This window comes from Epinephelus moara, chromosome 12 (assembly GCF_006386435.1).
Source record: "Epinephelus moara isolate mb chromosome 12, YSFRI_EMoa_1.0, whole genome shotgun sequence".
Taxonomy (NCBI): domain Eukaryota; kingdom Metazoa; phylum Chordata; class Actinopteri; order Perciformes; family Serranidae; genus Epinephelus; species Epinephelus moara.
Window position 1 is genome coordinate 35,772,597 of NC_065517.1, and position 13,290 is coordinate 35,785,886.

A 13,290-nucleotide genomic window follows, 5' to 3' on the forward strand; every position below is an offset into this window, starting at 1 on the left:
AAATAAATAAATAATTTTCTGTGGCACAGTTGTGAAAAGAATGGGGGCAATGTTTGAATTAGGTAGACGAATGTATAAATTATTGTTACAAATATTTTTATTGTGAATCATCATTTTCAAAGACAAATCATGGCACTTAAAATAAAATAAAATAAAAGGAAAAACTAAAATTATTGTGATATTATTTTATTTTATTTTATTTTATATACTTTATTAATCCCCGAGGGGAAATTCTATTTGTTCGCTCTGTTGTCAGTTATACACAGGATTAATAATAACAACAACAATAATAATAATAATAATAATAATAATAATATTTTTTTATTATCTCTAGTATTGCTTACTTGCTTGTTTTCCATTTTTGAGAGGACATTTTTAAGATATTTATGTCTGTTTGTAAATAATAATAAGTATGCATTGTTAGTATAATAATAATAGCAATAATAATAATAATTATTATTATTATCATTTTTATTATTAGTCGTAGCTGTAGTATTGGTGGTGCTATTTTTTTAATGCACAAATGTATTTTGTACTTTATTAATTTTTCTCCTGTTGCCTTTTTAAAATCTCTAGTATTGCTTGCTTGGAAATTAATATTCATTGCCTTTTTTTTTTTTAGAAAATATATGTCTCTTTGTAAACTCAATAAAAAAATAAATACAAATGATAATAATGATAAGACAAAAGAGTATATTGTACCTTTTATGTAATTATTATTTTTCTTTCCTGGTCTTTTGCTTGTTTGGAAGCCAATACTTTTTTAAAGATGTTTTTTAAAATATACATGTCCGTTTGTAAATTGTAAATAAAATCCCTTAGAGGTTTTTTTCATACAAATTATGCATATTTTACTCTCTTTTGTTTTATTTTATCATATGCACAAATGGATAACAAAGGAAGTTAAGATCAGGCTTGATTGAATATAAAGGACTGTGGTCTAAGAGTTGTGTTACAGCGCCCCCTTCTGCTCTTTGTCCTCATATTATGCAGGAATTAGCTCTCAGTCAGTTTGACCACCGAGCGTTACAGACTAATGAACATGACATCCAGGTTTCCCTTTGGGTTTTTTATTTGTTTAACTGTTATACAAATTAATAATCTCCTACTCCACATCAATATTATATTATTTACCTTTTGTGTGAAGAGTATGGTTCATGGAGTGTTGTGATTAATTCCTTATATGGGTCATAATATTTACAGTTGGCCTAATTCAGTAAACAAGATCACTGAGCTCTATAATGCGACCTGAGCACATTTATTTACAGCCTTACCACATGCACACTACATTTCCCAGCAGCAGCAGCAGCAGCAGCTGTACTGCTTGGTCATCATACGCCGCGCGAAATCTCGCGCGATGTGCGGTTTGACCCTGCCCTATGTCTCGCGCACTCGCAGCTCCATCGCTCAGTATATAAAGCAGGACAACGACGGAAGGAGGACGGCTGGGGACTCGCAGCCCGGGATTGTAAATAAGACCGCTAAAACTGTGTTTTATTTACAAAAGTAATGCCGGCTGTTTTAAAATATCGTTCCCAGTTGTTTTAAGTCGTTTTTCGTAATTTTTGGCTCTTATTTCTCGCCTATTGCCGTGTGGTTTTTACACTACGCGTATAATGGCGAGCTCGGCTAACTCGAACCCAGTGGTAAGGATCAATCTCTAAGGATTGTCAGCGGGGGAAAATGGGGGTAAAGATAATGGAAAGAGGCTGGCTTTTAATTTTATTTCAGTGAACTGAATCTGCTTTAACAAACACTACACTGTGGTATGAAATAAAATGAAGACTTGGTGGAGTCAATCGGCCATTTTAACCAGTTTTCGAAACTAGACTGTTCTCTCAGATAAAGCCATCTGGTAGGAGCAATGGCTAACGGTAGAGGGGCTGTGGAAATCTGGAAATAGGTGAAAATGGCGTTAAAGTGTAGGGTCAGTGATGGGGGTTTTAAAGCTGGAAGTTACGGGCTGTTTGTCAGGTTGAAGCTCACATGAGTTGGCTCGTGATAGCGTCAGATATTATGTGTAAAAATGGCTTGTAGCAAAGGAGGTTTGTGTTTGTGCTGTTGCTTTAGTGAAGAGTCAAATAACTGCTTGTGTCGATAAGAAAAACTGGTGAATATGAGCTAAATTGTTATTTTTGCATTATTTATAAGGTGTAAATGTTCGCAAAGCACCTCGCCACCATCCACTGCGTATATATAGAGCTTATTTTGTACAAATTAAAAGTCCTTAGCCGAAAACCGTCAACGTTGCTCAGCCTAACGCCTCATCATTGTCCACCATTCCACGACCAGAAGGCAGGTTAGCCCCAAACCGCCACCTTTACCCATCTCATAACAGCTCTGTCCCGCTGCCCACCGACCAGGCCACACTAGTTTAGTCAAAGCTGAGCACTCAAGACGAAATTACACCGAAAATATCCTCCACATTCCGCCACACATCGCTCAGAGTACGGGGCGGTCGAGCGCGCAGTTTGCCGCTCCGTAAAATGGCTTCCACGTCTCCCCTCGCTCCGGTTCTGACCCTCCTCCTTTCTGCTGCCTGGTTTTATACAGCCATATTGGCTCTCTAATATAGACTGCCCGGGATGGGAAGGTGCTACTCGACGCTACGTCACCGGCTCTACATATAAACACCACACTGTGCTTTAAATAGTGGAGGAGCAGACAGGCCGAGGGGGAGGGAAGGCGAGACCGAGGTCCGTGCTGCGGACATTGGGGACAATGCGGTGCAGTGAGCGCAGTGCGGTGGCCTGTCGGGCTCCATTGTATCGCTTGTTTCCGGTGCTGAAATGCGGCCGTTGTAGAGCTTTAAACGGGTTAGCTGTTGGTGTGTGCGCCATGTATGCCGCGGTATCCCGGGGGACACACACAACTGTTATACCGTGTTGGTTTCTCCCAGTGCTTCGTATGGATTAGCATAACAAGCCACACTGTGACGTGCTCACAGTTAAAATAAATCCCGGGATTATGTCGCTTGGAACAGTTTCAGAGTTGAGCCACGTATTTATAACTGATATACACCAAATATTACCACGTTATACCAAGTTATGTATTTGGCAAGGCAATAAATAATTTATATCAATGGTCTGTTAGACATGTAATGTTTTGCTGCTGCTGCTGTAGCAGCTGTGAAGCATTATTGGTTATGTCTTCCTATTAAAACATATTTCTGAATACCACACACCATATGGTTTATGTAAAAGTAATCCCCAAGTGGTAAACATTTATTATAACATATGTTTTCATTTTGTTTGTTCTTCCTTAGCAAACACTAATGAAAATGTCTCTTTTGCCTCCTCGTAGCCTAAACTATACAAGTCTGTGATTGAGGATGTGATCAGCGAGGTGCGAGAGCTGTTCCTGGACGAGGGAGTGGATGAGCAAGTGCTCCTGGAGCTGAAAACGGTAACTGTCCCCCAGCAGCATTGTTTCCTGTGTACAACCACAATAGGGGAAATGTCACTGGTGCAGAGGTGTGCTTCCTCCTCCAGGTGTAGCTGATTTGGAGCTTTTATTATGACTTACAAAATGTCAGCTTCTCGTTTGAGAATTTCCCCCGTACAGTATTGAAGTGAATATCTGAGAATGTGTGGGTGGAGTTGTGGATTGAAAAATAGTCTGTTTTATTGTGCATGCATTTGATCCACCAACCAGCACTTACTGAAGTCAGAAATCTTAATTTTTGAAACGGTTCACCTCTCGTTCCCACAGTCTTCCCTCACTAAAATAGCGCAGCTAATTAATGGAGGCTGGTAGTGGTGATGAGGTGACAAAATCCAAAATGTAAAGTTTTAATATAAATAAAGTTTTTCTTTCTATTGATGCTGAATTGACAGGAATACTGTCGACATATGACTCCTTTTATCTTGTGTTTCTAGAGTTTTGTGTTTTTGAAGACAAGTAAAGAATCGTTAATATGTCAAAATTTTAAAGGCAGTTTGGTGTAACATTTTCCACCAGGAGCAGATTGGGAACTAATCATGTAAGGAATCTAATTGCAGTCTTGCAAATAGTGACCCTGCAAAATCTTAGGGTGCTTTCACACCTTCCCTGTTTGGTGTGGGTCAGTCAAACTCGTTTGCCCTGTAAGTGCGGTTCATTTGGGCAGGTGTGAACACAACAGCCAGACTGAGACCTTCTTGAAGAGGTGGTCTAGGTCCAGTTACAAACAAACTGTGGTGCGGTTCGTTTGTGTTCCGAGCTGGATGTGAAGCAACTGCAGTCACATGACACATTGTTTGGGTTAAACATGAGCATGTTACAGTCCTGGAGGATTATTAATGTGCACCTCCTCCTGTACTGCCTTAATATGCACATTCAGCACATCCAATGCATCAAAACATTGTTTTCTAGTTGGAGCCGCGCCTTGTTTTCAAACTGTATGGTTTGACTAAAATGAACAATGACAGCAATATAGTCCACGATGAGCAGCGCTAAAATCAACCTGCGTAGTTGTCCCTCCATTGTGACATTAGAAAGTGTCACATTTATCTTGCAAGTGTACTCTTCTTCAACGTTTGCTTTACTTCCTGGATTTTTCCCACATGGAAATTCTGACCAGTCAAGAGCAGCTTTCTCACACAAGGCATTTGATCTGGTCCTCTTGTAAATGCTGCCGTGAGAACACGAACCAACTCTAGGCAATTATACAACTTTGGAACAACATAGTCCCTGAATCAGACCAAAGCAAGACAACTCTAGGTCTGAAAGCACCCTTAGTGTGTGACTAAAAACTCTCATTGTCTAAAACACTTTAGTCCCTTAAAAGTTCTGCAAGAGTCGTCTAGTGTGTGTGGGCAGTAATGAAAGTGGTACACCACAAAAATATCACTCTTCTGTCTCCCTGATGTTTCAGCTATGGGAAAACAAACTGTTGCAGTCCAAGGCAGTAGAGGGCTTCCACACTGAGGAGCAGGCAGCCCTGCAGGCCGCTCAGCAGCAGCAGCAGCAGCAGCAGGTACAGCAGCAGGTACAGCAGGTCCAACAAGTCCAGCAGGTGACTCAGCCAGCGCAGGCCCAGCAGGTCATCCTGCCCCCTCAGCAGCAGCAAGGTAGGTCAGCACTGTGGTGGTAAACAACAACAAGCAAAAAGAACACAAGAATCGTCTAAATCATGTACAGCATACAGTTGCACTTGAACGCACTGCAAACGGCCAACTAGCATGTACACTCAGCACCTACGCGAGATGAAATAACTCCATAGCAGCAGGTGGCAGTAGTCTGTATTTGTCATTCAAAAAGGGAAACCAGAAGATGGTTATGACAGATTCAAGACGCTTGTCAGCCAGTTAGTACATTAATACATCAGATAATGTCGGAAAACTTTTTATAAGTGCTTGGGAGATAGTATTTCAAATCAGTGTTCACACTTCTATTTTTCTGTTACATCATTTTCTTTTTAGGATATTATCTTGGTACATATTATGACATAAACACGTCTCTCTCCGCAGCTCCCCAGCAGCAAGTCATTGTTCAGGATTCCAAGATTCTACAGCACATGAGTGCAACGGGGATGGTGAGTAGATAATGTGCATTTAATTATAGTTTCCTGCTTAATAGAGAACAGTAATGCAATGCAACAATCACTGATCTCCACTGTATACAGATTTACAGAGACTAGTTTACTTACCGAAGCACTCTCTTAGTGTAATATACTTTTATTGAGAGAAAGGGAGGATTTTTTTCCAAGCACATATTTCATAGCCAGCCAAGAAGAAGAAGAGGATCTTAATGTGTCTCTGCAGGCTGATTCCTCACAGCAGGTGCACTGGTGTAGTAGCAGACAGATGGAGGGGCAGGAAGATGTGAAAAGCAAGAGAGTAGAGGAGAGGAAGGACCTTTAGAGAGTTGTCTAGTAGCCTGGATTACAGTGGAGATAAAGCCGGGGATAATACATCCTCTTACATGCTCCTGTTGTGTCTCTCACACACTTTTTTCCCTTCATCAGTTTTAATTTCGCACAGTCGAGTGTCCACACTTCCCTCCCTTCTGTACTTCTTCTCTCAACAACACTTCTGTTCGGCAAGCCATCTGTTGATGTCAAGGCTTGCATCTGTGCTGTATTAGTAAACTGTTTTTGTCTTAATTCTCAAACACGGTATTTAAGCTTCACTTGCACATTTCTAACCTTTCACCGTCAAACCTGGCAGGTGAAATGAATGAATGCAAATATGGAAAGGCTGCTTTTATCACAGCAGCCAAGGGAATATAAATATTAGCTCTTTGATTGGGAAGATGTTGTGCTCTATTTCAAAAATATTAAAGTCTCTCCAGAGAAATGTACTTAACTCTAAAGTGTGTGTACATGGTGTGTGTTTTAAAAGGCGCCTATAGAGCATTTACATCTTCACAACCTTAAAACTTTTTAAAAACAGTCTTTTTTCCCCCACGTTCTTGAACCCTAAAGTCCTGCTGTTGGGTGCGTTCAGACAGAAGTTTTACTTGTTGTTTGCGTGTGTGAACGTGAGTGTGTACCTGACTGTCTGGTTTCAGTCACATGTATGTGTGTTCTCCTTTCCTCCTCTAGAGTGCAGCAGCTACCGCAGCAACCCTTGCTTTGCCCACAGGGGTCGCCCCATACCAACAGCTCATCACCAGCCAAGGTGAAACACACACACACACACACAGACACATGTTTATTTGTGCATCAGTTTGTACAGATTAATTGATAAATGCATCCACTCTCATAGCACTCACGTCACCTCTGTTTCTGTCCTCTCAGGTCAGATCCTGCAGGTGGTTCGTGCACCCAATGGGGCTCAGTACATCATCCAGCAGCCTCAGCAGCAGATCCTCCTGCAGCAGCAGATGCAGCCTGGTGGTGTGCAGGCACCGGTCATACAACAGGTATGCCCTGTTAGACAGGTAGGTGGAGAAGTTATGAGAACTGATTTTTGGTAATAAGTCAATGACAAAATTCTGAAAACATGGCGGTACTTGTTTTTCTGTAATAATAATGAACTTTATTCATAAAGCACTTTGTAACATTGTGTTGAAAAGTGCTTTACGTGGTTGATCTCGTATTTAAAACAATGCAGGATTCAAGCAAATAGAGTGAGGTAATTTTAAGAAAATATGAAAAACAATAAAAATTAAGATAGCATACCGTCACTGAAGCAGATAAGCAAAGTTGGCAACTTATTGCCCTGTAGATTGCACTGAGGTACTGCAAATCAAACAATTAGAGTAATACAGAATAAAAGAATACAGTAACTGTGACTGGTAACCAGTGAAGAGAGGCTAAAACAGGGCTGATGTGGTCACATTTTCTAGTGTTGGCTAAAAGCCGAGCAACAGCATTTGTGTAGTGTAGGTACCTGGGATGTAATTCTCTGGACCTGACAGGGCAGCATATACACCTACAGGTGTTCTAGTCTGCTGTTAAATGCCAAAAGAATTTGATCTTGTACAAGCACGGAAGAACAACCCACATCAACATGTGCATTGTATTCGAGGGAAATCATCAGGGATTGATAATAAAATATAAATGAAATAAATTAAACATTTTTAACAAGGAATTTATGTTCAAGTAGATTGGATCAGTTATTAATTAGGAATAAGAATCATGCATTTTCACTGGTATTAGTATGGACTACCAAATGTTTGGTATCATGACATGCTTACAGGTACGAATATCTAATTTTGGTAAACGGAGGCAAGGCCTTTAGAAAGTGCAACATGGCTGCATGTATCTTGTTTATCTGTGTTCTTCTAACAATCAACAGCTTATAGTGTAAAATAATTGACCTCCTGTGTCTAATCAATCCATGACTACTAAGCTGTGGGTCCTCTGGCGTTGAAGCAGTGGAAGAACCAGCCTCTGGAAACAAAAACTTGAAATTCAGGAAAAGAAATGCCATGAAAAAATTAATTCTGGAAAATCTGGACACTTCTGAACGTCATCTTTTCCCCCTTAAGTACCCATGAGCTTTATACCAGTGACTTCTTGAATGAACCAGCAAAAGTAAAATAAAGTTAAAATCCATCACCATATGATGATCCAGACTCCTTTCCTGGGTCCAGACTTTGAGTTGACTGATTCTGGTTTGGCATCATGACATGAAACAGCAGTTCCAAGGTTAAAACAATTTAACGAATAACCAGTTGGCGCTATTTGCGGGACTAATGCAGTTGTCCAGCATTGTCAAGAGGTGTGCTGGAGCTTATGAGGAGTAATAACAATCATGGTGGGAGCTATAGAGACGATACTGCCATCGGGGCTGTTCTAAACCGACATGTGTTCTCAACAGTGCCCGACATCGTAGATTTTTTCCCATTGCTCCGCTCCACTCTTTAAACTCGGCAAATCGGTTGTGTTGGCATGACAACGCATCAGTTTGGACTTACATTGTCGTTAGGTTCAGATAGCTACATTGGTCACTAGTGACTGGTTAGAGAAAATCATATTCCCCTTCCTCACAGAAATCTGTTAGCGGACACAGTGTCAGACTGAAGACTGAAACGGGAATTTAACAAGTTGAAAATTCTGTCTGATATCAGGCAACCAGACTCCTTCTTTTCAGCAGAACTTACAGATAGAAAAGTCAGTCGAGATTTTAAAGGAATAACTTTTGTGAAATTCCCTTCGAAGCCTCCAAAGACAATATGCTAATATTTATCCTCGACCTTGTGAGAGAATGTGAATTCTTCCTGTGTGCTGTCTGTGCAGGTCCTGGCTCCTCTGCAGGGAGGCCTGCCCCAGCAAACAGGAGTTATCATCCAGCCGCAGCAGATCGTCTTAGCTTCAGGAAACAAAGTCCAAGGCAATACACAGGTCAGCACTTCTTCAGCTCCTTCATTACCCATTTAATTGCTCTTGTCTCAAAGTTTGCTCTGCTCTTAGGAGTTTGCTCCAATGCAAAGTTTCCACCACGTCTCTCTGCCTTCTTTGTTCTATCATAATATTGATTGGTATCAGTGTATTTTGGGCTGAAGTTCGCTGGGGGTGTTAATATGATCCCTAGAATACACAAAGTTAGACAGGAAGCTTGATTTACAGTTGTTTTTCCCTGTATCTATATGATATATTTATTCTGTTCTTTTAACTCTAAGCAGCTAATGAAACGAATGAGCCGACAATCACTGTTCCTCTTCTGTTTCTCCTTTCTTCCCGTTAGGTGATGCAGGCAGCAATGGCGCAGCAGCCTGGTCAGGCAGCAACAGCTCAGGTCCAGCAGGTTCAGCAGGCCCAGGGTGCAGCTGCGCCCCAGGCCCCACCACAGGCCCAGCAGCAAGCCCAGGCTCAACCCCAGCCTCAGGCACAGCAGCCTCCCATGATACTGCAGGCAGACGGCGCCGGAGACACCTCCTCAGAAGAGGACGAGGATGAGGAGGAGGAGTACGATGAGGATGATGAGGAGGAGAAGGACAAAGATGGGGGCGAGGATGGGCAGGTCGAAGAGGTGAGCACCAGAGGAAACTGAAGTAGTATGTAGTTAAATGGCAGCTGCACTGCAGCATAAGATGTTGTCAGGCTCAGCAGACACAATTCGAATCGCTTTTTGTGGATCAGTGTTTGAACAACAAAGTTAAACCAACAAAAACCAATATAATCTATCATATATCTCCTGTTATTAAAAAATAAACTATGTCTTACTATATAATATCATCTTTTCCCCAGATAACAAATATGGATCATTTACTTCTGTGTTTATGCTTTAATATAATCAATGGGACGTTCAGCTCACCCAGTCAGCCACTCTGAGAGTTTTAATGTAAAGAGAGAAGATAAGGTAAGATTGGGTAACTTTCTGATTTTGTTTCCTCGTCAGGAGCCACTGAACAGTGGGGATGATGTCAGTGATGAGGAGGACCAGGAGCTGTTTGATACAGAGAATGTAGTGGTGTGCCAGTACGACAAGGTAAGAAGTGAATACGGCACAACTTCACTCAATCAACCTGCATGTTGAAATATTTATTTTCCGTTTGGTGAGTATATCTCAGTAGACTATCCACCACGCTAGCGGGTAAATGTTTGTACTAAAATTGTCATATAATAAAGAAATGAGAGTCTCTGAAGCATTTTAGTGTCATTCAGGGGCGCACTGCTGTGCTGCTCTTAAGCTGCTTCTCTGCTGTCTATGTCAGACACTCAGACACACACGTGCCTGTCACAACACTGCCGCAAAACTCACCGTCTTGGGTGCTTCTAGTTTTACGGCACTGTTTACAGAAGGAAACATCAGCTGATTGCCAAACTAGCTGGCGTTGCGCCCATACTTATGAAGGTAATGAAATAAGTCCTCGCAGTTTGAACCAAGGCTGCAAACTCTTAATTGCCTCTCACAGTCACTGGCAGCACATTAGCTTTACTAATTCCATTCTTGCCTTTCACAATAAAAGCCCTGGTCATACACACTGCATCACTGCTTACCAGAGTCAGCTTATTCACATGTTGAGGTAATTTTTTTTCAATATATGTAAATCGTTTTGATTTAAATTGCGCTCTGGCCTCTTCATTTGTATTTTGGAGCCAGAAGTGACCATATTTGGATGAGAGGGTGGAGCTAACCCTAAGACTAGCTGCTAGCTTGGTTAGCATTGTGCATATCCAGCTATGGTTAACTGTGATAATGCTAATGCTAATTTTCGCCAGGTTTAAAACCATTAAAACAAAATGTACCTACCGTAAAAACTGAATATCAGACTCCTCCATGTTTGATTATAACCAAGGAGACAGTACAAACAAAAGCCACAGCATAACAGTTTCACTACACAGAGAGATTTAGCTAAACATTGCTGCGATGTCTGTTCAGTAAAACAGTTACTGTCAGATACAGTTTCACTGCAAAGGCTTCTGTTGACTGAAGGATGGGCAAGTGCCAAATTTCTCTTCAATAGTTTGTTTCACAGCAGTTTCCATATCCTGTTAGAGTGTGTAAGAACCTTTACTTTGAATATTAGCGCTGTATCGGACTTGAGTACAGTGTTGGATCACGAGTATCCTACAGCCCAAAGTGTATCACAAAACTATTAAATGCTAACCGGGACTTATTAAGATGTATCGGTCAACACTGGTTAATATGTGTGTATGTGTCCCGCTGAGTCCTCTGTGTGCATGGGTTAAAGACATTAGAGACTTTGTCCACTTGTCCATCTGTCCTTGACGCCCACAACATTAATTTCCGTCTCTTTGCTCCCCAGATTCACAGAAGTAAGAACAAATGGAAATTCCACCTGAAGGACGGGATCATGAATCTGAACGGGAGAGACTATGTCTTCTCCAAAGCCATTGGGGATGCCGAATGGTGAAGTAGAAAAGAAAAAAAAAAACAGACAAAGCAACAGGAGCAGGAACTCTGTAACTCCTTCTATCCAGTTAACAGACACTTCAATATCCTTCCATATCCTGTGACTGGATTCATTTCAGGAAACTTCTGCCGAGTCTTTGAGAACTCTGACGAACCCAAAGGACTGTGAGGTACCGTAAAACCAGGGTGTCGTCAGAAACACTCGACTTGCCTTGCGGGATGAGAAACCCACAGGGGGAAGGGAACGCCTGCGAACAGAGCGCTCTTTATCTTTTTTTGCTTCTTCCAGGCTTCTCTACGTTTTTCCTGAGAGAATTCACACACATTGGAAAGTAAGCATTTCACATCGTACAGGTGTAGTGGACCAGGGTGACCTGACCCGCCCTGCCACAGGAGGGTCAGAGGTCACTCATTATAACCCCGTAGATGAGAAACACGTTCATGATGCACTGTAGTCGGTTGACTGGATTGACTCGTGTCCACATTTAAGTCCAAACTTAGTGCCACCAGTCGGGATTGCTGCCTTTAGAACGGCCAGAATCAACTTTTGGCTTCTGATTTTTGTTCTTGGATCGTAATTCTCTCAATTCATGTTTATGAAAATGGTGCTCCAGAGTGTTTTATGTAGTTATCAACCTGTTATTGTTTTAAGCTTTTTTTTTTTAAGAATGTGTTTGATGAAGGGTTCAGACAAAGAAGGCAAAATTACATTAATCTTAAAATAACTAATAGTCGTTTAAAGGCATTATTTTAATCTTCTATCAAGTGCTCAATCCAAAAAGTAGTTATTATTTTCCTCATCAGCTTCTCTGGAGCTTTCATTCCATGTTTATCCAAAAATACTTTACAAAAAAAAAGCAAGAACAGATCCAACACTGAATTCAAGAATTGTACAAAATGTCGAAAGTTTGTCCTGTTGGTGTAAATTCTTTGCTCTTATTTTAGTTTCCTGCAGCCGTCTGAAAATTTGCACTGTCAGTTTATCAATGTGTTGTGAATCAGTCAGTCGAGTTAATCAATAGCCACAGCGTGCTCTCTTCTGTCTACGTGTGTGTGTGTGTGTGTGTGAGAAAGAAAGTGTGAGACAGTGACTGGCTGTACAGGCATGTGCTGAGTGTGTTCACTGTGTGTGTGTGTGTGTGTGTGTGTGTGTGTGTGTGTGTGTGTGTGTGTGTGTGTGTGTGTGTAGGTTGATTGATGTGTGTTGTCACTGCTTTTCTCTGGAAATGTGTTTATTTTTCTTGCACACCCCATAATCTCAAACTGTCACAGTTCAAACAGTAATTTTTTTTTTTTTTTTTTTTTTTTTTTTTGGTGGGGACAGGGCGGTGTCCTTTATTTTATTTTATTTTTTTAATTTATTCCTGAAAGTTCACGAAATGTTCTATTTTTTGAAAAGGTTGGAAAGCCGCACCAAACTGTGCTCTTATAATCTAATAAGTGTTCCTTTATTATTTTTTTTCTTTGTCGGTTGGACTAAGCTACATAACGCTGTGCTCCAAATCATTTCGTCCACCATATGTTCTCCTGTGCTTTCATTTTAATCATGACTTTTAAATGAGAATATTTTCTATCGAAGTGAGTTTAACTCGGGGGGGCCGTGTGTTTCTCTGCAGTTTGTTTTTAGTGCCCCTGTTGCAGCAATTTGAAATAAAGTACGTGTTTTTTGAGTGTTGTGTCAATTTGGTTGATGGTTAGTTCTAAAGGGTATGCTTTTAATGAAACCCCATTAACACCAAGGAAGCACTGATAAGGTGATTAATGTAGAACCAAGAAGTGAAGAATTAAAGTTTGTTCTTTTTAATGATCTAATGGGCATAAAACCATTTTTTATTTCAATTTTTTTCCCCTACGGCCTAAAAACAGTTGCCCGCTTCCAAAATGATTAATGTTCACTGGTAACAAAGTCACTTTTTAATAGACACTGTTAATGGCCTGTCACCATCCTCAGATAACAAATATAATAAATGTGCCAACAGAAAGTTTTCCAACACATTTGGAGTGGAACACTGAAGAAAAATAAAGAAATCCCAGACTTTCA

At 40.8% G+C, this 13,290-nt stretch overlaps 1 protein-coding gene across 3 annotated transcripts; it reads left to right on the forward strand.

Moving 5' to 3' along the window:
• The first annotated feature begins 1,394 nt into the window (after window positions 1-1,394).
• gtf2a1 (general transcription factor IIA, 1) lies at window positions 1,395-12,919 on the forward strand. 3 transcript variants are annotated; one of them, XM_050057737.1, is made up of 10 exons: window positions 1,395-1,646; window positions 3,304-3,405; window positions 4,856-5,051; window positions 5,451-5,515; window positions 6,527-6,602; window positions 6,722-6,864; window positions 8,669-8,773; window positions 9,117-9,401; window positions 9,771-9,860; window positions 11,143-12,919. In XM_050057737.1, the coding sequence occupies exons 1-10, from the start codon at window positions 1,617-1,619 to the stop codon at window positions 11,248-11,250; spliced, it is 1,200 nt and encodes a 399-aa protein (XP_049913694.1). In that variant the 5' UTR covers window positions 1,395-1,616; the 3' UTR covers window positions 11,251-12,919. The 3 variants fall into 3 exon arrangements, with proteins under 3 accessions (XP_049913694.1, XP_049913695.1, XP_049913696.1); XM_050057738.1 differs by having other exon boundaries at window positions 6,722-6,846; XM_050057739.1 differs by lacking the exon at window positions 1,395-1,646 and adding an exon at window positions 1,669-1,689.
• Window positions 12,920-13,290: the final 371 nt, after the last annotated feature.

Coding starts and splice junctions, on each gene's coding strand:
- gtf2a1 (XM_050057737.1), top strand. CDS start 1,617: ATGGCGAGCTCGGCTAACTCGAACCCAGTG. Junction 1,647..3,303: donor CGGCTAACTCGAACCCAGTG/GTAAGGATCAAT, acceptor GCCTCCTCGTAG/CCTAAACTATACAAGTCTGT. Junction 6,865..8,668: donor AGGTATGCCCTGTTAGACAG/GTAGGTGGAGAA, acceptor CTGTCTGTGCAG/GTCCTGGCTCCTCTGCAGGG.